General features: G+C 41.0%; 1 protein-coding gene across 3 annotated transcripts; it reads left to right on the top strand.

The window, feature by feature from the left end:
• The first annotated feature begins 53 nt into the window (after positions 1 to 53).
• polr3g (polymerase (RNA) III (DNA directed) polypeptide G) lies at positions 54 to 27,969 on the top strand. 3 transcript variants are annotated; one of them, XM_080189712.1, is made up of 7 exons: positions 54 to 548; positions 5,104 to 5,199; positions 11,814 to 11,873; positions 17,531 to 17,587; positions 23,781 to 23,872; positions 25,745 to 25,867; positions 26,142 to 27,969. In XM_080189712.1, the coding sequence occupies exons 1-7, from the start codon at positions 524 to 526 to the stop codon at positions 26,223 to 26,225; spliced, it is 537 nt and encodes a 178-aa protein (XP_080045838.1). In that variant the 5' UTR covers positions 54 to 523; the 3' UTR covers positions 26,226 to 27,969. The 3 variants fall into 3 exon arrangements, with proteins under 3 accessions (XP_080045838.1, XP_080045837.1, XP_080045839.1); XM_080189711.1 differs by having other exon boundaries at positions 5,070 to 5,199; XM_080189713.1 differs by lacking the exon at positions 54 to 548 and adding an exon at positions 1,786 to 1,823.

Genomic DNA, 27,969 nt, shown 5'->3' with positions numbered 1-27,969 from the left:
TGAGACCAACACTTGTGAATATGTGTGCGTGCGAGAGTTGGGAAATGCCTGTCAGATCTCGCTTTTAAATGGAAACACGCAGTCGGCATCGGGCGCAGCGCCTTGTCATTCTAGCGCCGCTCAGTCAATTCTAGGTATAAACTCCAGCGTATAGAAGCAACCGACCAAGCGGCTCTGAAATCCTCAGCTTTTCTGGGGGAGTTACTGGAAACATTTAAAGCATGAGCGCACTTAGAACTTAATATAATTATTTCAATGAAGCAGCACTTCTGATTGAGGCGTGGCCACTGATCCCGCAGCAAGTGCGATGAGCCATCTGATGCAGTGGTGTCCTTTCCCATTGAGAAACTGGCTCAGTTTGTAACTGTGTAACTTCCCTGTCCTGCTTTATTTTACATAGTTGGTGCTGTGCAAGCTTTTCAGTCGCGATGTCTGGAGGAGGTCGCGGCCGAGGCAGAGGACAATTCACTTTTAATATCGAAGCTATCGGCTTTTCCCGGGGCGAGGTTTTACCTGAGACTAGATGTCAACCTCTCCCTTTATTTCCGGTAAGTGTTAGCAGAGGGTTTTGTTTTAAAGGGGCAGTGTCACTTTAGGGAACACGTTGACAATTTTTGGCTATATCATGGCTTTCTATACAGGGAAAGCATGAACGCGATTCTTTTATTTAAGACCATCTCTTCATGCTCCCTAGGTTTACTAAAATAGATGTTAATGATTCTCGCGCTCTTATGTCCAAACTCATCTGAGTACAACCGGCTTGGTTACATTATAACGAAAAAAAAGCATTTGAAACTTTTTTTGGCCATCTGTTGGGAGTCATTGAAGGTAGATTTCATCGGACAGAAAAATCGAGCAGTGTATTAAACAGGCGGCCGGTTCTCTGACCACACGTTTCATGCAGCCGGGAACGCTGTATTTTTACTCCTAATGTCTCTTTAAATAAAGTGCTAACTGCAACATGTCTTTTTAAGATTTTGACCCTTTTGAATAAGAAGTGATATAACTATCACCATGATGTCACTCAATATATGTATTTATTACATACATTGCAGTGATGCAATAAAGCCGAGCGTTAAAACGTCCAAACCATGTTGCAAAAGTTCACATTGCAGTCCTGAAATTAGACGCGGTGCATTTTTTTGTTTGGCCATTGGGTGGTACTGCGGTTGAGTTTTCAGAGCATGCTCAATAATGCTTAGAATAAGCAACGTGACTGCTGTAATTTCTATAAGTTGCCACAAACCTTTGCACTAAAATGTTAAAAAAAACTAAACATGAGCCTCGATGAATTCACTAGTTCATGCCCGGTATTATCAGTAACTGTTTTATTATGAAAAGGATACACTGCCAAAATGTTGTCCTCTTTATTCCCTTAAACAGCATCGTCTCTCATGTATGATGAAATCTAATGACAGCAGGGAAGTGGGGCTATAGGGCTTAACGCTTATCAAGGAGATGTGGTGATTCTAGCAATGGAAACTCTAGATCATAGAATCCCTGCAGTACAGAAGGAGGCCATTCAGCCCATCAAGTCTGCACCAAATCTCCAGAGCATCTTGCCCACTGCCACTCCATTACCTTAAGCCTATGCATTTACTCTGCTAATTCCCCTACCCTACATTTCTGGGGACAATAAAGGGCAATTTAGCATGGCCAATCCACCTAACCTGCACATCTTTGAACTGTAGGAGAAAACTGGAGCACCCGGAGGAAATCCACACAGACACGGGGAGAACGTGCAAACTCCACACCGACAGTCACCAAAGTCTGGACTCAAACTCAGGTCCCTGGCGCTATGAGGCAGCAGAGCTGCCCACCAGGTTAATCAGTTATGAACTGTTTATTTACAAACAAGCTATGCTTTCTCAACTTTCAAATCCAAGAAGTGAGGGTAAAAGCCTGCACTCTTTTTTTTGGCCAAATCTTATTGGATGAATAGGTCACGTGATCAAATCAGAACTCACTCTTGGAGGGGTCATGCTCCAGCATAATCCTTAATGCATTTCATGCTGTTCTTGCTCTTTATGTTGTTGAGCTTGTGATCTTCCTGTACCTGGCTCAAATGTGATTTATTTTTCGATCAAAGTAATACATTCAGAATATGTGAAAGAATACAAAATAAAAACAGAGAAATAAGGGCAGGAATGTGCCAGACAGTTCTTTGAACATACCCAGCCCCTCAGTATGATTACAGCTGAGCATTAGATTTCACACCAGTTTCCTGTTTGCCCAATCTGACCACTCTACTAAGGGAAATCCATTCCATGTAGCTCCTTGTAATTTTATATACCCCAAATAAATTTTCCCTTAGCCTTTGCTCTACCATAGAAAACAATTGCAGCCTATCCAATCTTTTCTTATAGCTAATGTTCTCCAATCCTGGCAACATCCTTATAAATTCCTCTGCCTCTTATATGGACGCTGTCACACATTTGGTGACAGTGATATATGGAGAATGCCACAGAGCAGGATGTTATTGTTGGCAGTGGGTTTGCTATAAGCCATGATGTGGAGATGCCAGCATTGGACTGTGGTAAACACAGTAAGAAGTCTGACAACACCAGGTTTAAGTCCAACCGATTTATTTGATAGTAAACTCACAAGCTTTTGGAGTTTTCCCCCTTGTCAGGTGAATGGAGAATTCTGGCGTCAGACAGAGCATATAACAGCACAGACAGATTACTGATTAGAATGTGAGTCTTTACAACTAAGCAGGTTAGTTGTAAAGACTTGCATTCTAATCAGTAATCTGTCTGTGCTGTTATATGCTCTGTCTGAGGCCAGAACTTTCCATTCACCTGACAAAGGGGCAAACCCCGAAAGCTTGTGAGGTTACTATCAAATAAATCGGTTGGACTTATACCTGGTGTTGTCAGACTTCATGAGCTTTCGAGGTTTCCCTCTTCGTCAGGTGAATGGAGAGTTCTGGCCTCAGACAGAGCATATAAAGCACAGACAGTTTAGAGATTATTGATTAGAATGCAAATCCTTACACCTAACCTGCTGTTCAAGACCTGAAGTGGCTGACAATGTGAGTGGAAGGAGCACTGATCACAGGTTACAGAGATGTGTATTGTCTCCAGACAGTACAGTAAGTGAGGTTTTGCAAACCCAGGCAAGTCACGGGGGTTACAGATAGTGCGACATGAACCCAAGATCCCTGTTGAGACCGTCCTCATGTGTGCGGAACTTGGCTATCAGTCTCTGTTCAGCGACTGTGCGCTGTCGTGTGTCGTGAAGGCCACCTTGGAGAATGCTTACCCGAAGGTCAGAGGCTGAGTGCCCGTGACCACTGAAGTGTTCGCCAACAGGAAGGGAACAGTCTTGCCTGGTGATTGTCGAGCGATGTTCATTCATCCGTTGTCGTAGCATCTGCATGGTCTCCCCAATGTACCATGCTTCGGGACATCCTTTCTTGCAACGTATCAGGTAGACAATGTTGGCCGAGTTGCAAGAATATTTACCATGTACCTGGTGGACGGTATTCTCACGTGTGATGATGGTATCCATGTCGATGATCCAGCATGTCTTGCAGAGGTTGCTGTGGCAGGGTTGTGTGGAATTGTGGTCACTGTTCTCCTGAAGACTGGGTAGTTTGCTGCGAACAATGGTCTGTTTGAGGTTGTGTGGTTGTCTGAAGGCAAGAAGTGGGGGTGTGGGGATAGCCCTGACGAGATGTTCGTCTTCATCAATGATATGTTGAAGACTCCGGTACATGGTAAATACTCTTGCAACTCGGCCAACATTGTCTACCTGATACGTTGCAAGAAAGGATGTCCCGAAGCATGGTACATTGGGGAGACCATGCAGATGCTACGACAACGGATGAATGAACATCGCTCGACAATCACCAGGCAAGACTGTTCCCTTCCTGTTGGCGAACACTTCGGTGGTCACGGGCATTCAGCCTCTGACCTTCAGGTAAGCATTCTCCAAGGCGGCCTTCACGACACACGACAGCGCAGAGTCGCTGAACAGAGACTGATAGCCAAGTTCCGCACACATGAGGACGGTCTCAACAGGGATCTTGGGTTCATGTCGCACTATCTGTAACCCCTGTGACTTGCCTGGGTTTGCAAAACCTCACTTACTGTACTGTCTGGAGACAATACACATCTCTGTAACCTGTGATCAGTGCTCCTTCCACTCACATTGTCAGCCACTTCAGGTCTTGAACAGCAGGTTAGGTGTAAGGATTCGCATTCTAATCAGTAATCTCTAAACTGTCTGTGCTTTATATGCTCTGTCTGAGGCCAGAACTCTCCATTCACCTGACGAAGAGGGAAACCTCGAAAGCTTGTGAGTCCATTATCAAATAAATCGGTTGGACTAAAACCTGGTGTTGTCAGACTTTTTACTATAAAATACCCTGTCATAGCTGATCCTGTAGCCGGTACACATTTGAGACCCATGTTTTAACTGTGGCACAGTGGTTAGCACTGCTGCCTCATAGCTCCACGGACCTGGGGTTCAATTCCTGGCTTAGTTCACTGATTGTGTAAACTCTACACATTCTCCTTGTGTCTGCATGGGTTTCCTCCCCCAGGCCAAAGATGTGTGGGTTAGGTTCCTTGGTCATGCGAAATTGTCCCTTAGTGTCCCAGCATTGGTTAGAGGGATTAGCAGGGTAAATATGTGGGGTTATAGGGATAGGACCTGAGTGTCGCTGCAGACTCAATGGCCCAGATGGCCTCCCTCTGCACTGTAGGGATTCTGTGAGCGGGGGGGGAGTCAGAGGGAATACTTGTTACTGGGTAACTCTCACACTTAATGAACTTTTCAGTAATAGAATGGGAAAGCCCAAGATCTTTCTCCATTAAAGTAGGTTTTTGAATGATGGAGAAAGGGGAAAATGTATGCTGGAAAAATAAGACTATTTTTACCCTCAATAACAAAGATTAATTTTTTCAATGAAACAAATGTTGGAACTCTGTGCTGGAAAAATGGTATGCAATTTGGTATATCAAAAAAATGCATGTTTGTATCAGTATGTGCCTATCTAGTTCCAACTATAACATTGCCTCATATTTTTGTGCTCTAAGATAACCTACATTACCAATCTATAGCCCACAGAATTTAAGCCTGTCCCCTTGAATACAGGAGAAGATGTAAACTACCTTCTGGCCTTGAAGCAAGAGCTAAGAGGAGCCAGCAAGAAACTGCCTTACTACATTGAAAGTGCCATTGCAAAGAAAGGTAAGGAATAGTGTGCTGCATTTACGTATAAGAAAAGTTTCCATAGATACAGCTATAGAGGAAACTTGAAATATTGGCAAGAAGTTGCATTGAATTTGCAGAATTAGAAATAGGCCATTCACTTTAACAGGTACATGGCCATGAGTATGGGCCACACAACAATTTCTGGTATCTTGTTGACTTTTCTTGATTTGTCAAGAGTCTTGGAATTTAATTATTTTTGGGGGCACTTGTTTAGACAGTTTTCCGCATCTTAAAACACCCATGTTCCTTCATTGTTGCTGGATCAAATTCTTGGAACTTCCTTATAGCATTGTGGATGTATCTACATCATGTGGATTGCAGCAGTTTAAAGAAGGCAGAAATTAGGGATGGGCAGAAAACATTGGTCCAGGCCTTGATATCCACACCTCACGAATGAATGAAAAATGACTTGATCCACAGCATGGGAATCCCCGCAGCTGTTTTTGCAAAGGAGGAAGAGAGGAAATGGACTGAGGAAGGGAGTATAAATGAACATAAAGGCACCAGGATCTGGACTTCTCATCACCCAAAAAAAACATGCTAAAATCCCATCAAAGTAGGTTGAAAATTTCCATTTTGTTCAAACAAAATCTTTGAACATCAATTAATAAGTGAACATGAAGTTCTTGGATTGTAGTAAAAACCAAAATGGTTTATTATGTTCCTTCCTTTAAAGAAGAAAACCTAACATCCTTACCTGATGCTGCCTGTATGCAGCTCTGATTTATTATACAACAGAATACTTATTCTTTGATCATTCATCTGCAAACAGGATTCCGATCAAATGTTTACTATTTAAATTCAAATTTATAATTTTGTTGATCTTATTCTTTTGAGTCCTTAAGACATATAATGAAAAAATATTTTGCCCTTTTGATATTTCAAGATTGTTGATTGTTAACCACCTTGTGCAATGGCCTTGTAAAGACTCCGTCTGGGACAAGCTAAAGATGGACAATAAATAGCCTTGCCAGTGACGTCCACATTTGGAGAATGAGTGAAAAGAAAACAATCTAGAGAGGCCTAACAACGAAAGAGTCACGTAAAGCTCAGAATGCAAGTATTTTAAGTATAAATGTGGAAGGTTGTGTGTGTCATGGACATGGTTTTGCAGGTCAATGCAGATGAAATGAAGAAGACTTGAGGGTCTCTCTTCCTTATCCAAACTTCATGCAGTCTGTTCAAACTGAACTGCAGGCTCTGAAGAATAGACTTTGTACCCAAAGATGGCACAACTTTTTGCCTACCACTTCATCAAGGTGCTTATCAAGGATGACATATCTGCTTTTCCAGACTTTGTAATCACTTTCCAACATTTGCAGTAAAGCTTCTCTCCGAACTATGCATATCAATAGCTCCACAGGTAAAAACCATGTACTTTTTGAGTTTCAAGCTCTTGCACTCTTAAGCTGTTTGTACAGAAATTGCACTTTCTGTTCCATTGCTTCTGACTGGCCGTGGACTATTCAAATGGAGACCGTACAAATTCGAATTAATTTTTTCAGTAATCTGGCCATGCGTTATGCATTGTGCATTCACTGATATCACATAAGAACATCACACCAGGGGTACGAGTTGATGCAGGATGTAGAGAAGTGAGTTTGGTTAGGAATTTGTCCACCTGGGAAATGGATATCAATTATAATTTTTTAATACTTTGTTATAGGTTTTTTTATGGTTGACTATATTAACTTGCTTTATAAACTAATTTGAATAATTTTGTTTGAGAGACAAGAATTTGGTAAAAACACAAATGCTTCAAAAAAAATCATTGAAACTCTTTTAGATTTTGACCAGGCTCAGATGAGGACCCATGGAAAGGAGCAGTAAGGTCATTAATAGTGAGGATTGCGAGAGAAACAGCAGGGCCATTAACAGTGAGAGAGTGTGAGAGGAGTAACTGGGCCATTATCATTGAGAGTGAGAGAGGAGCAGTGGAACCATTAACAGGAAAAGGGTTTGAGAGGACTAAAGGGGTGATAAAAGGGGGAGCAGTGAAGCCATTAACAGGGAGAGGACAAATATGCCTGCAATAGATATTTTCAATTTGCCCAGAATCATGCTGGAGGCAGAGCTTGAAGACACTGTGATGCATTAGGAAGGGGAAAGTTACCTTCCTAGAGGTGGTCACACTCTAGGTGAGCAGAACTTTCAAGTTAGTATGTGGTAAAGGACAGGAGGACATGGCTGCAGATCAGACAGGTATGAGGACCCAGCATGCAATGATGGAGGAGCCTCAGTTTCTGACTTTGGCTACCTGCCTGGATGAGGACAAGGATTGCAAAATGGATGAACATACTGACAGTGGTGAAGGATGTCATTTAAGTGGGTGGGGCAAAGAGGAATTTGGTGGTGAAAGGAGACCATATAGTCGGGGGATAGATATTGTTCTCTGCAGCCATGACTGGTAGAACTGAATGTTGTGTTGCTTGCTCAGTGCAGAGGTTAAGGGCATCTCCTCAGGGCTTGAGGGGAGCTTGGAGTGTGAGGGGGAGGATCCATTTGTTGTGGTTTATGTGGGAGCCAGGAATAATAAGAGAATTTGAGGAATCAGGTTCCAAATTAAAAGGCAGAGCATCAAAGGTGATCATCGCTGGATTATTATCTGAGCAAGGTATTAATTAGCGTAGGATAAAGCAGATTAGAGAATTAAACAGGTGGTTCAAAGAGTGGTGTGGGAAGATTCATGAGGCACTGGCATTAATACTCGGGTGGTGGAGAGGGAGGAAGAGTCAGCTTGGGACAGACTGTGCTGGAACTGATCTGGGACCAGAATCCTGGCCAGTTGTATAGCTAGGGTTGTGGACAGAGCTTTAAACTAGTAGTGGGGTGGGGTTGAGGAATGGTTCGGATGAAGAGAAGCTTAGAAATCCAAAGAGAAAATTTGACCTTTCTCTATCTCAACCTATCAGACCAGTATAGGAGTGTGGGTAAAGACAAGCTGAGTGGGACAGGAAGGAACAAAGGCCAACAAAAATTGTTTCTCTGTGAATGAGGTCATTGCAGGGAATAGAAGTAAGGAAACATAATTAGTGGCTCTTTGTATGAAGCATCCACAATAAGATAGATAAATTAGTGGCACAAATTGAGATAAACGATTTTGGTCTAATCACCATTACAGAGATAGTTACAAGATGATCAATGTTGGGAAATAAATTTCCAGGGTTTGGTATATTTCAGAACTGATAGAATGGCAAATAGGATAGCCCTTGTAGGAAATAATAACATAAAGACATGATTGAGAAAAGGTCTGGCTTCGGAAGTTCATGAAGTAGAGTCAATATGGGTGGAAATTAAGAATAGCAAGAGTCAGAAAACACTGGTGGGAGTAGTATATAGGCCTTGTAACAGTGGTTATTGAGCAGAGCATTAAACAAGAAATTACTGGAGCCTATGACAAAGAAAATATAATACTTGTGAAGATCTTTAGCCTTCATACAAACTGGAACAATCAAATTGGCAAAACTGATCTCAAAATTAGTTTGTGCAATGTTTTCATGACAGTTTCTCCAAGCAGTGCATTGTGGGACTGACTAGCAATAAAGCTATCAGCTCAGGCCAAGAAGTTCCCATGTTAAAGATTGTGTTGGCTCAGACCAGGTCAGTTCAGGTCAGGGACTTCCCACACTAAATGTTGCTGAGGTTCACAAGAAATATAGTTTTTGGATGTGTTTGGTTTTTGGATTTATGGATAAAGGATACTCGACCTGTATTCGTGGCTTAAAAGAGGGCTACAATGTAGTTTAAAAAAAAAAGTAGCAAGTCTAAGGATGAGGAGTGTGTTAGAACCCAACTAAGGGCCACTAAAACGTTATTAGGAAGGGGAAAAAATAGACTATAGGAGTAAGCCAGCCAGATATTTAAGATCAAATTGGAGTAACTTTCAGAAGTATACAAAAAGGAAGAGTGGTTAAAGTAAACATTAGTCCCGTGGTGATACTGTGCCTTTAAGAAATGTATGTGTATCATGTTTCTAATAGGGGGTGTGTTTAGAGTTGGTTTATAGATATTAAATAGAGTGGGCATGAACAGGACTTTTACAAGTTGATGGACAGTGAATAATATAATGATCGGTGCTGGAGCCTCAGCTATTTACAATTTATATCAATAAGTTAGATGAAGAGGTAGAAAGTAATGTATTTAAATTTGTTGAGGATAGCAAACAAGGTGAAAGGTAAACTTTGGGAGGGACCAAGGCTGCTAGATGAAGTGACAACATGATGGCAGATAGTGAAATGTGAAGTTATTCACTTTAGTCATAAGAATTAAAAAAAAGGTAAGAAACATGCAAGTGTTGATGTTCTGAGAGACTTGGATGTGCTAGTACAAGGATTGCAGCATGTTAGCATGCAGATGCAGCAAGCAGTTGGGAAGGCAAATGGCATATTGGCTCTTATTGTAAGACAAGAATAAAGAAGTCTTGTAGACCACATCTGGAGTGCTGTATGCAAGTTTCTTCTCCACATTTAAGAAAGGATATACTTGCATCATTGGCAATACAGCAAAGATACACTAAATTGGTCCCTGGGATGAAGGGGCTGTCCTCTGATGGGAGGCTGAGTAAAGTGTACCCGTATTCTCTGGAGTTTAGAATAATGAGAGGTGACCTCATCAAACCTACAAAGTCTGAAGGGGCTTGAGAGGATAGATTGTTTCCTACAGTCAGAGTTGAAAAATGTGGGGTCGCAGCATCGGGATAAGAGACCAATTGTTTTGAACTGAGATGAGGAGAGATTACTTCATTCAAAGAGCTGAGGCTTTGGAATTCTCTATGCCAGAGAGTTGTGGCTGCTGCATGAAGGCTGGGCAGATAGATCTTTGGTGCCTCAGGGAATTAAGGGATATGGAGAGCAGGCAGAAAAATGGAGTTGAGGTTAGCCATGATCATATTGAATGGCAGAGCAGGTTCGATGGGCTGTGAGATCTACTCCTCCTCCTATATCTTCTGTTCAGACAAATGCAGAATGATGCTCAAAGCTGCTTTGAAATCCAGAAATACTGAATGGGCAAAATATTTTTTAGGCATCTATTCTAAGAACTCTAAAAGGCAAAATCACCAAGATCATAAAGATGAACATATGTATTGCCAGTTTTGTGTGATACTGTCCTATTGATCTGTATCCTGTACCCAAGTAAATTATCAAACTATTCTGTTGTGTCATCAATCAGTGCCACAGCAGACATTTCTATTCTTTCTTTCTCAAGTTCAGTTGATAATTTGTGCCAACTAATCTCAGTTGGCAGGATGTGTCCCTCTACTTGGGCTCAATATCCCTTGTTTTCTATAGGGATTAAGGGATATGGGTGAGGGGGATCAGGATGTTGAATTCAATGATCAGCCATGATCAAAATGAATGGCGGAGCAGGCTCGAAGAGCTGAAAGGCCTACTCCTGTCTATTTTCTATGTTTTCCATGTAAACCAGGATTCACATTCTTGCTTGTTCATCACCCAATATCCCATAGAAGACAGAATCAGGTTCAGCTGTGATGCTTGTTCTGTCTGGTTGAATAGCCTACCAATGTTCGCTGCCTAGGCTTATAGCATGACGAATGCCTACTTGCACACTTGGTACAAGAGTCCACTCAGCACATGGAACTATACCTCAGCATGAGTTGATATCTTTTTAAAAGATAAACTGAGATAAGTAACTCATCTCCTGATTCCCCAAAGCCTGTCCACCATCTACACGGCACAAGTGGGGAGTGTGATGGAATACTCCCCATTTGCCTGGATAGGTGCAGCTCCAATAACACTCGGAGCTTGACACCGTCCAAGACAAGCAGCCAGCTTGATTGGCACCACATCTACAAACACCCACTCCTTCCACCACCAATGGTCGATAGCAGCAGTATGTACTATCAAAATAATGCACTGCAGCAATTCACTAAAGATCCTTAGACAGCACCTTCCAAACCCACAACCACTTCCATCTAGAAGGACAAGGGCAGCAAATACATGGGACACCACCACCTGCAAGTTCCCTCCAAGCCACTCGCCTTCCTGCAATGTGGACTGCAGCGTTTCATGAAGGCAGCTCACCACCACCACCTCCAGGATGACTAAGGACAGGCAATACATGCTGGCCAACCAGTGATGTCCATGTCTACGTATGAACAAAAAAGGGGATGGTAGCTTTAGCTTTGATTCTAAATAAAAGACATCAGGTCAGGATGTTCATGAAAAATAATTCAAGTGCAAGTTTAATATTGTTCTTCACGGCTTGAAAGCAAGATTTGCGCTTCATTCCATGGATCAGGTTCTGTCACTTTATCCTGCACTATTTGGATTAGCCACCAGGTGGCAGCTGAAGCAAGTACAGTAACAGAAACTCAGTGATCATTTTACATAGCAGAACTGGATGACCGGGAATATTTGAGTACCATTCTAGTTCATTCAAGAAGTGGCTGAAATTATGTCAGTGGATGGATGCAACATTGTAGAAATGAAGGACGAAGAGTTGATCAGACTTTTTTTAAAAAAAGTGACTTGTGTAATTACAATTAATTCAATTATGGAATTCTATAGTGAAACATGTTTGGAAAATTTAAATCACATAATGCTACATTCAAAGATATTCATTTAATTTAGATGTTGAAAGATATGCCCACAAGTATCAAGAGAAAGATTGCAACGAAGATTGGACACCAGGTAACTACAAAATAATTTATTAGTGCATGTTATAATATCCCTGTCCTCTTGTCAAGTGATTTACTGAATTAGCTGGATATTTCTATTGGACTATTTGTAAGGGTGTATACTATATTTACTTCTATTGAATATTACTTTTGAGTACCTTTTAATAAAGTTCTATAAAATCTAATTAGGTGGATTGGCCATGCTAAATTACCCCTTAGTGTCAGGGGACAAGCTACGGTAAATGCATGGAGTTGTGGGGCTAAGGCCTGGGTGGGATTGTGGTCAGTGCAGACTTGATGGGCTGAATGTCTGCCTGCAGGATTCTATAATTGTAATTAACTGATAGTAATCATGTGACTATTTGGAGTATTTTCATGGATTAGTTCTAAACATGTGACAGCTCTGATTTTTCTGATAAGCATGACTAAGAAGTTTGCAGCTGACACAGGCATGTCTGTGTGGTTAATAGTGAAGAGTTAAGCTGCAGACTGCAGGAATACATCAATGGATTGGTCAAGTGGGGCCAGAAAGTGGCAAATAGGCATCACAGAGAAGTGTGAGGTGATGCCTTAGGGGAGGTCAGACAAGGCAGAGGATTACACAATAAATGAGAGATATTGCGAACTGTAGAGGAAGGAAGAATCTTGGGAGTGCATGTCCACATGTCCCTGAAGGACAGGTCGATAAGCTGGTTATGAAGGCATATGAAAAAGTTTTCTTTTTTGGCCGAAGTATCAAATAAAAGAGCAGGGAGCTTATGTTGGAACTGTATAAAGCATTAATTAGGCCACAACTTGGGTGGTGTGTGCACCTCTGGTTACCTTATTACAGAAAGGATGTTATTTGCACTAGGGAAGTACATGAGAGGTTAGGAGCATTTTGTTAGGACTGGAAGATCGTAGCTGTGAGGAAAGGTTAGGTAGGTTTGGGTTGTTCCCCTTGGAGAATGGAAGAGGCTGAGGGGAGATTTGATTTAAGATGTATAAGGTTGTGAGGGGCCTGGATTGAGTGGATAGAAAGGCCTATATATACATTAGCAGAGAGATCAGTGCCTGGAGGCATAGATTTTACATTGATTGGTAGAAAGATTAGAGTGAAGATGAAATACTTTTTTTTCGCCTAGAGAGTGGTAATGATCTGGAACTCACTGCCTGAGAGTAGTAAAGCAGAAACCCTAAACTCATTTAAAAGGCATAATATGGAGATGCTGGCGTTGGGCTAGGGTGAGCCCAGTAAGAAGTCTCACAACATCAGGTTAAAATCCAACAAGTTTATTTGGAATCATGAGCTTTCGGAGCGCTGCTCCTTCATGTGAGTGATAAAGAAGCAACACCCCGAAAGCTCATGATTTCAAATAAACCTGTTGGACTTTAACCTGGTATTGTGTGACTTCTTACTGTGCTCATTTAAAAGGTGCCTGGATATACAGCTGAAGTCTTGTAACCTTCAGGACTATGGACTGACTGCTGAAAGATAGGATTAGGCTGGGGGCTTGTTTTTACACCAGCACAGACATAACATTTAAAAACTAGGAGCAGGAGTAAGCAATTCAGTCCCTCGAGCTTGCTGCACCATTCAACATGATTATGGCTGATCTAATCTTGGCCTCTTCTCCATTTTCCTGTCTTTGCTGATAACTTTCAACCCCTTGCTAATTAAAAATCTGCCTGTCTCCTTAAATTTACTCACTGCCCTGGCATCCACTGTACCTGTGAGTAGTGAATTCCACAGACTCATGACCCTCTGTTTTAAATCTGCCTATCCCTTGTCCTAAAACAATTACCTCTTGTTCTAGATTGCCCCACAAGAGGAAACATCCTCTTTACCTCTGATCTGTCAATCTCCTTTAGCATCTTGTATACCTCAATTAAATCTCTTCTCACTTTTCTAAGCTCTACTAGTCACCGGCTGCCATCCTGAGAAAGACTCCTTTAGCCCCGATCTCTGCCTTCTGCCAGTCAACCAATCCTCTATCCATGTCAGGATCTTACCCTTTATACCATGGGCTCTTAACTTATTTAACAGTCTCCTATGTGACACTTTGTCAAAAGCCTTCTTGAAATCAAAATAAATCACATCCACTGGCTCTCCTTTATCTAACTTCCTTGTTACCCCCTCAATTCTAACAGATTTGTCAGACATGACTTCCCCTTGACAAAGCCATGCTGACTTAGTCCTATTTTATCATGTACTTCCAAGTATTCTGCGATCTCACCTTTAATAATGGACTCTAAAATCTTGCCAATGACTGAAGTCAGGCTAACTAGCCTATAACTTGCTGTCTGCTGCCTCCAGCAAAGCTAAACCAACTCCTTTTCCTTTCTGCCTTATCTTCCAAAATACTCAGTATCCTTGGATTTTCAATTCCCAAACCGGATTTCCTACCAATCATGTCTCAGTAATTACCACTAAATCATACTCATTTGTCTCTATTTGTGCTGTTAACTGATTCATTTTATTCTAAATGTTTTGTGTATTCAGATACAAAACTGTAAGTTTATTCTATTTCAGTTTTCCCTACTCTTGCATGATTCATTGGTGTAATATGATGTTCGCATCTTCTGTCCCTCATCAGTAACCTGCACACCTACCTTGTCTTTTAACTTTGACTTTTTAATTTCCCATGCAACTGCCTCACCACCCCCCCTCCCTTCCCCCATATTCAGTTTTGAAGCCCTATCTACAGCCCTAGTTATGCAATTTGCTAGGATTCTGGTCCCAACGTGATGCAGGTGGAGCCCACCCCTTCCCCAGCACTAGTCTATGTTCCATAAATTTGAACCCATCTCTCTCTCTCACCAATCTTTTGACCAGTATATGATAGGCAGTGTGCTGTAATTTTTTTTCATTTTCTAAATATCTGAAAAGGGAAATATGTAGGAATGTGGGCTAAGGGTAGGTGAGTATCAGTACATGAATTGCCCTTTAGGAAAGCAGGTACAGACATGATGGATCGAGTGGCCTGCACTGTAACAATTTTAAACAAACATGTAGCAGGAGAGAAGTAGCTTAGGCTGTGAGAGATATGTAACTAGTGGAATGGTAACTTCTTTCAAATTTATCAAGGCACCTGTTCTATATATATATGATGTGGGTATGCCGGCGTTGGACTGGCGTAAACACAGTAAAAAGTCTGACAACACCAGGTTTTAGTCCAACCTATTTATTTGACAATATACTCACAAGCTTTCGGGGTTAGTCCCTTCGTCAGGTGAATGGAGAGTTCTGGCCTCAGACAGAGCACATAAAGCACAGACAGTTTAGAGATTACTGATTAGAATGCGAATCCTTACACCTAACCTGCTGTTCAGTCTGCTTTCTTGCATCTTTGTAAAAACTTGATGTCTGTGTCGATATGCGCAATCTTCTTGGAGATCCTCTCCACTTGGATCCGGCAGTTTGTGGTGTCGATAGTAGTCATGATGTGGGTATGCCGGCGTTGGACTGGCGTAAACACAGTAAAAAGTCTGACAACACCAGGTTTTAGTCCAACCTATTTATTATCGACACCACAAACTGCCGGATCCAAGTGGAGAGGATCTCCAAGAAGATTGCGCATATCGACACAGACATCAAGTTTTTACAGAGATGCAAGAAAGCAGACTGAACAGCAGGTTAGGTGTAAGGATTCGCATTCTAATCAGTAATCTCTAAACTGTCTGTGCTTTATGTGCTCTGTCTGAGGCCAGAACTCTCCATTCACCTGACGAAGGGACTAACCCCAAAAGCTTGTGAGTATATTATCAAATAAATAGGTTGGACTAAAACCTGGTGTTGTCAGACTTTTTACTATATATATATATATATATATGCCAGAGTATGATTTGATAGTTTGTACATGACTCCTAAACAATTTATTTGCCTCAGTATTTACCAGGGGAATTAATGGGCATTAGAAGTACAGATTAAAAAGGATGTAAAGACACTTAAGGCAGGATGGATCTTGGTCAGGATAAAACACCTATCCCGGATGGATTGAATCCAATATTTTTTAAAAGTGGAACTTGCTACCGTAAGGAATTGTTGATGCAAGTATCATGGATACATTTAAGGGTAGATAAGCATGAAAGGGCTAAAGGAATGGAAAGATATGCTATTAGGGTTAGATGAAGAAGGTTGGGAGAAAGCTTGTATGAAACAAAACATTGGCATGTGCCAGTTGGGCTGAATAGTCTGCTACCGTCTTCATGAAAATAAAGGCCAGATTTTTTACATCAATGAGCAGGCATGGACTTGACCTGAGAGCATATGAAACCATGGGAGAAGAGATCGGGCGCATGTCCCAAAGTCATCAGCAAATATGTGATATTTCAGTCGGAGGGCATGCGCCAGTGTTGGAAATGGGTCCATCGACAAGTAAGAAGGCAATTTAGCCCATTAATGAGCCAACTGGATGCAATTTTACATGGCCATCTGCTTTCACAGCTGACAGGCGACCTTTACATTTTAGCTTCACCCTTGATCCAGGGAGGGATGAACTGTCAGGGTTGCAATAAAATTGACAGATGTGTCTGGGGACTGAGGTCTTTGCTATTCAGACACTCATGGCAGAGCAATATTTATTTTTCACATGGCAGCAGCTCCCTGCGACAGCTCCACCATGACTGTCTCCCTCAGGAAGCACGTTAGAAGCACCAGCTCCGCACTCTCCCTTTCTTGGTGATCAACCTCTTCCTGCTCTCTCAGGCAGTGCTCAGCCTTTCACAGCGTGTGTTTTGCACTGGACGGCCGTTAATTGGTCAGTCAGTGTGAAATTGCATTCCAGCTCTGATCACGGCTAACATGTTTTGGGCCTGTTTCCAAGTCTACCAAGTGCACATACCTGACCGGCAAAAAAGTCAGGCTCAAGTCTTTCTAGAGGAGAGTGCGGATTGGAAGAAAAAAATTGAAGCTTTGTGGATTTAAGGGGGCTGTAAATACAAATTTAAACCATGCACTTGTTTTCCAGAAAGGATTAAAACTACCCTACCATGAAGGTCTGGGAACTGGAGCCATGAGTGTATAGAAATTCATTAGCAAAAGTATTAGACTGTCAAACATCACTTTATATCTGGAGTGATTTTTATCTTTAGAAACCAGGCAGAGGTCAACCATTAGATGCTTATCTGATCCCAGTATGATTAGCTATTACTCAGCTCTGCATTAGTTGAGTGTTTGCATTGGACCCTATCCTCTTAATCCATCTGATTGAAGAGTGTGGGAATAAAAAAAAATGCAATTAAACATATTCGAGAGAGAAGACCTCCATTATGTTTTCTCAGATGGATTAACACCCTTTTGTGTTTTGAAGTTGCAAAGGACTAGATTTTCTTCCTTACAACTGTGAATGGATGGAAACTTTACCCTGAATACTTTAAGGTTTGGGTTATGTAACTTTGAAAAATAAGAAGCAGTTAATTCCTCTGATCATATATTAGAATTCCTTTTCTGAAAGGAAGCCTGAAAAGTTGCCTTTGCATTATTTTATATCGGAGATGCTATTTTGAAATGTGGAATGCCTTGCCTCATATAATCTCACATATTTAGTTTAAACTCAATCTGCTTAATTTCTTTCCCATTGATCTGTTCTTTCAACTTTGAATAACTGTTTTACTGAGATTTCTTGCATAACTTAAAAATACTGTTAATTCTAGTGTCCTGCATGTTAATGATGTAACTTAAATGTTTAGATTGGAGAAGACTTCCACGGGAGCTAAAGCCAAGGATCAAAAAGTTTAAAAAACCAAGTAAGTATGATCTGTAACGTGATATTTGGTTTGTGAAAATAACTTCCATTTGTATGACAAGGACTTTAATTAACTTCCACAAATGTTTTCTGTTGTTCCCAATGTAAATGTTTGGGATGCAGAGCATTATTAATATTAACTGGCACTGTTGCCTTTCAGTATATGCATTTTGTGTTTTGTATTAAACATGAAGGATGAACAGCTGTTGAAAGGCATCTTGCAAAATTTTACATTGTGTATTCTACTAATCACATTGTAAGATCATCTCAACTTTACTTCTTGGCACTGGGTGGAAGATGTAACCCCATATTCAGTGGAATGAGGAAAGAACACTTGAATCATAGTTAATTTCTTCAACAGCCTACATTACATCATGGGCTATGCTAAATTGACATTATCCATGGGAAGCAGTAAAATCAAATTTACTCAAGTATTGATGCAGCAAAATATTTCCAGTATTTATACAACAACTCTGCAATTCAGAACTATTCATGTCTGAGCAGCTTGTAAAACAAAACTTCAACATATAATTTGAGAACACATAAATTATTAAAACAAATACCTGCAGCTTGTTCTGGGACCCTGTGACCGTTAGGTTTTAATTTCATCAGTGCTGCCTCATTCTTTTTCCATGTAAGATATTATTACAGGCGGGAGGAGTTCTCAACATTGATTCTGGACCCCATGACGGCTCTGATGAATCTGTACTCCTCCATGTTGGAAACCATTTGGAAGAAGCACACAGGATGGCGAGGACACTAAATGTACTCTGGGTGGGGGACTTCAATACCCATCATCATGAGTGGCTCAGTAACAGCACTGACTGGGTCACCGTACAATTCTTGTGCAGACAAAGTCCTGTCTGTACATTGAGGGTACTCTCCATGGTGTTATGCGGCATATTCTCAATGGAATAGATTTTGAACAGGTATGAACATCAGGTGCTGTGGGCCATCAGCAGCAGCAGAATTGTACTCCACTGCAATCTTGCGGCCAGGCACATTCCCTCTCTACCATTCCCACCAAGCCAGGGGTCAACCCCAGTTCAATGAAAAGTGAAGGATGGCACACAGGAGTAGCACCAGGCATAACTAAAAGTGAGATGTCAACTTGGGAAAGCTACAGCACAGGACTACTTGCAGCCTAACAGCAGAAGCAGCATACAGTTGACAGAGCTAAGCAATCCAACAGTCCATGGATCAGATCAAAGCTCTGCAGTCTTGCCTCATCCAATTGTGAATGGTGATGGACAAGAGGAGGCTCCACAAATATCCCCATCCTCACTGATGAGGTAACCCAGCACATCAGTGCAAAAAACTAGGCTAAAGCATTTGCAGCCATCTTCTGCCAGAAGAGCTGAGTAAATGATCTGTATTGGCTCCGCTTGAGGGCTCCAGCATCACAGATGTCAGTCTTCAGCCAAGCTGATTCACTCTGTGTGACGTCAAGAAACAGCTGAAGACATTGGATACTGCAAAGGCAGTGGGTCCTGACAACATTCCAGCAATAGTACAGAAAACTTGTGCTCCAGAACGTCCGGTGCTCCTAGCCAAGCGTGCAATATAGCCACAACACTGGCATAAAGCCATAGGGGTTTACAGCATGAAAACAGGCGCTTCAGCTCAACCTGTCCATGTGCCCAGTTTTTACCACTAAGCTATTCCCAATTGGTCACGTTTGGCCCATATCCCTCTATACCCATTCTACCCATGTAACTGTCTAAATGCTTTTTAAAAGAACAAATTGTATCCATCTCTACTATTCTGGCAGCTTGTTCCAGACACTCATTCACCATGTGTGTGAAAAAATTGCCCCCTTTTGTATCTCTCCCCTCTCACCTTAAACCTATGCCCTCTAGTTTTTGACTCCCCTCCCTTCGGGAAAATATGTTGACTATCTATCTTAGCTATGCCCCGCATTATTTTATAAGCTTCTATAAGATCACTGCTAAGCCTCCTCCACTCCAGGGAAAAAAAAATCCTAGTTTATCCAGTCTCTAATTACAAGCCAAACCATCAAGTCCCAGTAGCATCCTAGTAAGTCTTTGCTGCATTCTTTCTAGTTAATAATATCCTTTCTACAATAGGGTGACCAGAACTGTACACAATATTCCAAGTGTGGCCTTACCAGTGCCTTGTATGACTTCAACAAGATGCTCCAACTCCTGTATACAATGTTCTGATGAATGAAACCAAACATGCTGAATGCCTTCTTCACCACCCTGTTCACCTATGACTCTACTTTCAAATAGCTATGAACCTGTACTCCTTGATCTTTTTATTCTATAACTCTCCCCAATGCTGTACCATTAACTGAGTAGGCTCTGACCCGATTTGATTTACCAAAATGCATCACCTTGCATTTATCTAAATCAGACTCCATCTGCAATTCATCAGCCTGCTGGCCCAATTGATCAAGATCCTGTTGCAATCCGAGATAACCTCTTCACTGTCCACTATACCACCAATCTTGATGTCATCTGCAAACTTAATAACCATGCCTCCTAAATTGTCATCCAAATCATTAATATAAATGACAAGTAACAGTGGACTCAGCACCAACCCCTGAGACACACTGCTGGTCACAGGTCTCCAGTTTGAAAAACAACTCTCCACAACCACCTGTCTTCTTTCATTAAGCCAATTTTATATCCAATTAGTTAGCTCATCCTGGATCCCATGAGATTTAACCTATGCAACAATCTACTAGGTGGCACCTTGTCAAAGGCCTTGCTAAAGTCCATGAAGACAAGGTCAATTGCACTGCCCTTATCTGCCTTCTTGGTTACCCCTACAAACATAATCTTGTCAGGCATCTCCCTGACAAAGATGAAAATTGCCCAGGTATGTCCTGTCTACTAAAGGCAGGACAAACTCAGCCTGGCCAATTACCACCCCATCAGTATAGTCTCAATCATCACCCTTCACTGCTTAGTTTGGGTTCTGGCAGTGGTACTCAGCTCTTCATCTCATTACAGCTTTGGTCCAAACATGGACAAAAGAGCTGAACTCATGAGGTGAGTTGACATCAGCCATTGACATCATTGAATGTAGCATCTATAAGTCCTAGCAAAACCTAGACTTAGTGGAAACTGGGGAGGGGGTGCATACCTAGCACAAAGGAATATGTTGGAGACCACAACCCCGTCCCAGGCCATCACTACAGGATGTCCTCACAAGGTATTGTCCTAGCCCCAACCTGCTTCATCAATGACCTTAGTACATTGTAAAGTCAGAAGTGAGGGTTTTCACTAACTATTTGCAAGTCCTCAGATTCTGAAGTTGTCAATTCCTGTATGTAGCAAGACCTGGTAATTCAGGCTTGGACTGAGAAGTAGCAAGTCATAGTCATGCTACACAAGTGCCAGCAATGATCATCTCCAAAAAGAACAACCCTTGAAATTCTCTCCATGAGATTATCATTGCTGAATCTGCCACTGTTAATGTTACCATTGAGAGCTGAAGTGGACCACCCATATGAACACTGACTGCAAGAACAGGTCAGAGGCTAAGAGTTCTGCAGAGAGAAACTCACCTGACTTTGCAATGCCTGTCCACCATCTACAAGTCAGGAATGGAGTGGAGTACCCTTCACTTTCCTGGATGAATGTTGCTCCAACAACACTCAAGAAGCATGACACTGTCCAGGAAAAAACTGCCCACTTAACTGGCATCCCCCCACACCATCTTCTACAATCACTGACATTGGTGCAGAGTGGCAACATTGCAAGATGCATTGCAGCAACTCAGCAAAGCTCATTTGACACTACTGTTTCAGAACTCTACCACTCAAGAAGAACAAGAAACCTTCAACCTCTTCAACTCTTTTTCCTCCTGCTACGACCCCTATCTTCACATTCTCAAATTCAAGGAATGCAAACTTGAGCTCCAGTGCCCAACTGGCTTCATCATTCATTGTCAGATTTTGGTAGACTACATCAGGCTCTACCAGGCCACTCTCTTGAATGCCAAGACTGTCATTCAGGAGTGTGATAACCTCTTCACCATGACATTCTTTGCCTTCTCAAATCAATAAATTTAAGGAGCCTTTGACAAAGATAAAGATAATCTAATCAGCTGCTTCTATTGCTTTGTCATCTTACCCACCAAGTCAAATCTCAAAAGTCAACAACCTTTGATTATATGTCACCTTTTTCTGCTCTCCTAAAGTCTAATCCTTGCCTTTCTGATTAGTCAAAACTTCAGTCCTAATGGCTTATCCTCCTATTTCCGTACTTTTGCCCCTGGGAGTGAAGTAGTCATTGACCTCATCTCCATACAGTCCTTTTGTTGACATTGAGGACTCAAATTACATACATTCTGACAGTCGAAACGTTGCCAATTTTGATCCATCTAGTGTCTTGCTTGTCGAATATAAAGATCTGGGCAATCCATAATTTCTACCAGCTAAATATTTGGAACACTGCAACTATTGTTTTCAACCCTTCCATTTCCCTTTCTTGGTCACTATCATTTCAACTGCACTAAACCAATCTCAATAATCTACTTGACTTGCAGTATAGCTTCTGACTCCTTTGGGGGGAAATTTTGAGCCCACACTTTCCATGTGGGGGATCCCTGTGCAAAATCTGAAGAGAATCGGGAAACAGGATTTACGATCTTTCTCCGCCTCTTATTGGCTGTCTCATAGTCTAACCCTTGCCTATCTGACAATAGGTAGGAACTTCACTTAAATAGATTTAAATGTATTTAAATATTATTAATGGGCACACAACAGATTTGGCCAAATGAGTAACAGTTGAGGGGATCCCTTCTGTAGTGCAGAGGTAAGTAACCTGGCAGTTCCAACCTATGCTGGGGCAATGCCAAGGGCAGACCCTAGGCGGAGCCTCATTGGAGGTGAGGCCATCAAATACTACCCTGGTATCAAGGGCAGTCATTCTCTCTCACCTCTTGGGTTCAGCTGTTTGTGCATGTTTGACCAAGACTGCAATGAGGTTAGGAGCTGAGTGGCCCTGGTGGAGTATCAGTCAGCATATTATTACTTAGCAAGTCACACTGGATTGCATTGTTGAAAACCCCTTCTGTCATTTTGCTGATGATGAAGAGTAGACTGATGGTGCAGAGATTGGCTGGATTGACCTGCTTCTTGTGTATAGGACATACCTGAGAAATTTTCCATGTTGCTGGGTAGATGCAAATGTTGTAGTTCTACTGAAACGTGGTTAGGGGTGCAGTTCATTCTGGAACACAAGTCTTCAGCACAGTTGTTCAAATGTTGTCAGGGCCAATAGACTTAGCAGTATCCAGTGCCTTCAGAAATTGAATTGGCTGAAGAATGACGTCTGTGACACTGTGGACCTCAGGAGGAGGCTGAGATGGATCATTCACTTGGCACTTCTGGCTGAAAATGCTTCAGCCTTTTTTTTACACTGATGTGCTGGAGCTACCCATTTGTGTTAGAAATAAATTTATGAATGAAGTATTTGAACATGATATTTACAGTATCTGTATTGTACCAATATTCGAAAAAGTAAAGGTAATTTTATGCAGAAGATTACCTGTTGCTTCATGCTTAAGAAATTGTACTTGAGCAATAAGATTACACTTATAGGGTACAGTTGTTTTAGCTTTTTTGATTATATTTGCAATCCCATGCAAGAATAAGTGTCAAACAGAAAAGATCTATAATTTGTACAAATGTCTTACACTTGGGATAATAATTTTAGTTGAATTCTGGTGGAATTCACCCTCTAGCTATTCATAAACGCCATATAAATGACAAAAGAAAATTAGAATGACCTTTATTAATATCCCAGTCTAATGTACCCCACCTTTTTAGTCTGAATTATCCAGACAATTACTTTCCATGCAACGCGATGTCTAGATGCATGGATGGATTTTGAATGCAACCATTGAGACTTGCTGACTTCATTTATGGGAACCGATTATTATTTTGTGCATATGAAATATTTTTCTGCTGTCAAGGAAATGTTAATAACTAGAGTGAACAATGATGAAACGATGGTGAACAAACAGTATTTTGAGTTAAGGGAGTGATAAGATTGACAGCTAATGAAGCGTTTTTGATAAAATTACTTTTTGTCAAATAGCAATGTAACTTTCACTGCCAGTGTAGCTTTCATACAATTACCATTATGAACTTCATGAATCTTACAGAACAAACGACTATTTGTTGCTTTCTCTATTCCATTATTTTATTTTTTTTGCAGAAGATAGTACAAAAGTACCCTCGGTCTCTAAAATGAAAACTCCTAAAGCTATAGTTAAGAAGTCGAGTGAGGATATAATACAGACATTGGAGGTGAGAAGTAGAATAACAAATACATTTTGATCGCTAGTGTGTGACTTACAAATGTGCTTCAATTTCATTAATATTACCAATTCAGTAATCTAGAGTACCCCTGTAATAAATTAAAAGTTATTTTGGACAATGATCTTTGCAAATGGCCTTGCTGCAGTACTGAAATTTCTCTCCACAAAGTAACAAATAGCAAGCTGCGTAACTGTAACAAATGTAAACTATCCTCCCTGCTCTTTCTGAACTAGTCAGCAGCCTTTGACATGGTTGACCACACAACCCTCCTCCAACTCCTCAATGGTACTCAAGCTGGTGGCCTGTTTCCAAATTCTTTTCAATCTTATAATACCGAGAGAACCACCTGCAATGATTTAACTTTCCACTGCTGCACAGTTACTGCTTATGTCTCCCAAGGATCGACGCTTAGCTTCTTCCTATTTTTCATATACATGTTACTCTTGGTGATGCCATCCAAAAACACTGCATCAGTTTCAACACGTAAGCAGGTGATATCCAGCTGTACCTCACTGCCACTTCTTTCACCCTTCTAAATTGTCAGTCTGCTTGACTGACATCCAGTTCTGAAGGAGCAAGACTTTCTTCCAATTAAATATTGGGAAGGTTGAAACCATTGTCTTCAGACTCCACAATAAACCATTTTTTTTATTCACTCATGAGACATAGGCATCGCTGGCTGGCCAGCATTGATTGTTGAGAGTTAAAAGTCAATCACATTGCTGTGGATCTGGGATCACATGTAGGCCAGACCAGGTAAGGAAGGCAGATTTCCTTTCCTAAAGGATTTAGTGAACCAGATGAGTTTTTCCTGACAATCAACAATGGTTTTCATGGTCACCAGTAGATTCTTAATTCCAGATTATTGAATTCAAATTCCACCATCTGCCATGGTAGGATTCGAACCCAGGTCCCCAGAACATTAGCTGAGTTTCTGGATTAATAGTCTAATGATAATACCATTGCCATTGCCTCCCCAGCATTCCCTTACAACTGATTCCATTGCTTTCATTGAAACTGCCTGAGGATCAACCTGACTTTGCAAGCTTCATGTCCTATCTGACCTTGAGATGAGCTTCCGAACACATCTCTGTGTACCATTACAAACATTGTTCTACCCCACCTCAGCTCAAACCCTCTTTAATGCCTGTTACCTTAAGACTTGACTTTTCTAATGCACTTCTGATGCTTCCCATATTCTAACCTCTATAAACCCAAGGTAATCTAAAGCCATGCTGTCTGTGTCCTTAATCACACCAAGCCCAGTTCACCCATTATCCTTGTGCTTGCTGACCTATCACAATTAAATAACGTCTCAATTTTTCAAATTCTCATCCCTGTTTTCAAATCCATAGCCTTGTCTCACACTGTCCAAACTAGCTGCATGCCTCTATTCCTTTACTCTGACATTCGAGAAGCAACTGGTCACAGTTGCAGAAAAGGCTAAATAGTCCTCTAAATACTTCTTTCCCACTTGCTACTTGCCTATCCTCCTCATTATCACTACTTCCTGCTCATAACTTCCTGCTCCTTGGATTAATCATTTGCAAAAAATCAACAAGTACGAATGCTTGTGAAATATTTAATTTAACACTGGAGCCCATTGAGCCCATGGCAGATAGTTGAACAAGTTGTTTAGGTTCACTGAATGTTGTGCCCTTATAATGACCTTTTTATGCTGTCTGTATCTTACAAATGTCATATGTATGGTTAAAGGATCCGGTCTTGCTGGAGTTAGCATGTTGTGTGAAATTTGCATTATCCTATTGTTGTTCTTTTTTGGATAAATTGTTTTAATTTATTGAAGGAGTAAGAGCAATTTTCAGTTTTCTTACATTGAAGATAATTGTTTTTATGTAGGTTCTAGAGAAGAAGGATGCAGAAAATAAGTCTGATGAAGAAACTGAAGAGAAGGAGAAAGAAAAAAGTGACGAGGAGGGAGAAGCTGTGGATGAAGAATATAATGAGGAGGAATATGAAGAGGTACAGTATTTAGTATTTTAAGCCAGTGAAGGTAGCTAATTGATGACTTGTTAATATTCTGCTGCATGGGTATTGCTGACCAGAAAAGTACTCATCTCTGTTTGTTCAGTACTCCTCTGAAAATATAAAATAATTAAATGCTTGACTATCACTGATAAAATTGTTTTATTATTGGAAATTTATGATCTCGGTAGCATTTCCTGCTGATGCTTTTTGCCAATAAGTTATTATGCATTATTGTAATTTTTAAAAATTATTTTCGTTTTGCATTTAGGAAAATGACTACATTGCATCATACTTTGAAGATGGAGATGATTATGGAGTTAGTGACGATAATATGGACGAAGCTACATACTAGCGGTGTCTGACAGCATATGCAGTTAATGTATACTGTGAAAGTATTCAACGTTCTAGCAGGATTACTTTAACTTTCCTCAGGTCACTGCAGGATTTTGTTTTGCACACGCAAAGGAATCCAAATATGAAATATTGTTTACAATGAAGATAAATGGGTTCCTCCTAAGCCTCAGTAAGCCTACACTAGTACTGGTCAGTTTGGACTAGTCATTGAAACAGATCTTATTTTAAACGCATTTGGGTTGGCGGTTGCACTAGCATTCATGTACTACTATATAATTATGCAAATCTTGTAGGAAAGAGAGGAACATGTCAAAATATCTTCCTTGGTGGTAATTTGCATGTGAACAGCGGTTATTGACAGTGCTCATTGGTTGTTTATGATGAACCTTAAAGTGCTGTCAGTGAAAGTGGATCGCTTTTTTGTATCTTTGGTGTGGGAATGTACGGGTTCACATTGCTTGTTCTGACTTGAATTTAGCATAAGTGAGTGTTCGAAGCAATAGGTTGGAATAAATCTGATTAATACTGACTGAATATTTTGGGGTGCTTCGCTGCTGTCAGTAGGGTTAAAGACTGTTATCGATTTGTGATTATCAGAAGGAAACGCAATCATGTTTACAGAAACCAGTTGCCTCCACTGCGCAGGCGTGTAACCTACCTCTTCTGCACTGTGCAAGTGAATATCCTTGGGTACTTCAAACCTCCAGATCTGCATCACCTTTTCAATATTGTTTAGGTACTGCAGGAAATATATGAATGCTACATTACTCTAGTAATTTAAATAAGTCTAAACAGCACTGAATCATGAGAATGTATTTGATTGTTTTCAAATACACTAATATATTAATCAATGTAGGAAAGTACTGGATAGAAAAGGCAATGCAGTCCACCCTTCTGCCGCTTAATTCCCATTCCATCAGATAAATATCTATTTCTCTCTCAAATATTTCCAGTGGTCTCTACGCAGTTGTACCATATACTTACCACCCTCTCTCCATAAAGTGGTTCAATCTGACTGTGTGTCTTCCCTCTCTTAATCTTGAGCCCACATCCTCTGGAGATCTATCTTTCTATTCCATTATGAATTTGGAATAATCTCTTACTGAACTTTTACTGTGCCACGGCAAATCATTTCAATCTCTTCCACCTATCTTACTCGGCTAATGTCATATGAGCTATTCTCAGTTTGATTTCCTTTTGTTTCTGGAAGCATTGCAGTGCTACCAGTAGCTGGGTATCTTTACTGGAGAATGGCAACAAGAATTGTACACTATGCAGCAAGTGTGGATGTATGAATGCCTCATCATCACCTCTTTGGGATACTCATCCTAACATCCATTAGTTATACTTGCTGTTGGTTCAGGGAGTTGTCATCAAAATGACCAATTCTTCTCCTGCAGCCCAGATGTTTTAGTTCATGTTAACACTTCTAATTCTCTTCCCAAGTCGTCTTACCTAATTTTCAAGCCTATCTTTCCTATTTAAACCTGAGACTGCTTTAGTGACCCTAGTATAGTTGTTCAACTTCTATTCAGAACGATTGTTTATGTTCTCAGATCTCAGCAATATTCAATCCACTTTACTCCTGTTCCATGCTTTGTGAGCTAACAACATGACCAAAAGCTTTGCTGAAATGATATCCACGGAGCGACGTTTCGAAATTTTGCCGGCACGCCTGCCCTGGACTCGGGGCAGGCGAGGCTCGCAGAATGACATTCTCCATTGGCCTCGGGCGGGATCTT

Source organism: Carcharhinus amblyrhynchos, chromosome 5 (assembly GCF_965287045.1).
Source record: "Carcharhinus amblyrhynchos chromosome 5, sCarAmb.v2.hapA, whole genome shotgun sequence".
Classification (NCBI taxonomy): domain Eukaryota; kingdom Metazoa; phylum Chordata; class Chondrichthyes; order Carcharhiniformes; family Carcharhinidae; genus Carcharhinus; species Carcharhinus amblyrhynchos.
This window is presented reverse-complemented; position numbering and strand designations above follow the sequence as displayed.

Bases quoted from the DNA above. Each gene is read 5' to 3' on its own strand.
- polr3g (XM_080189711.1), top strand. From the start codon at position 429: ATGTCTGGAGGAGGTCGCGGCCGAGGCAGAGGACAATTCACTTTTAAT. The intron at 17,588-23,780 runs GTAAGTATGATC...TTTTTTTTGCAG, and splicing joins CAAAAAGTTTAAAAAACCAA to AAGATAGTACAAAAGTACCC. The intron at 25,868-26,141 runs GTACAGTATTTA...TTTTGCATTTAG, and splicing joins ATGAGGAGGAATATGAAGAG to GAAAATGACTACATTGCATC.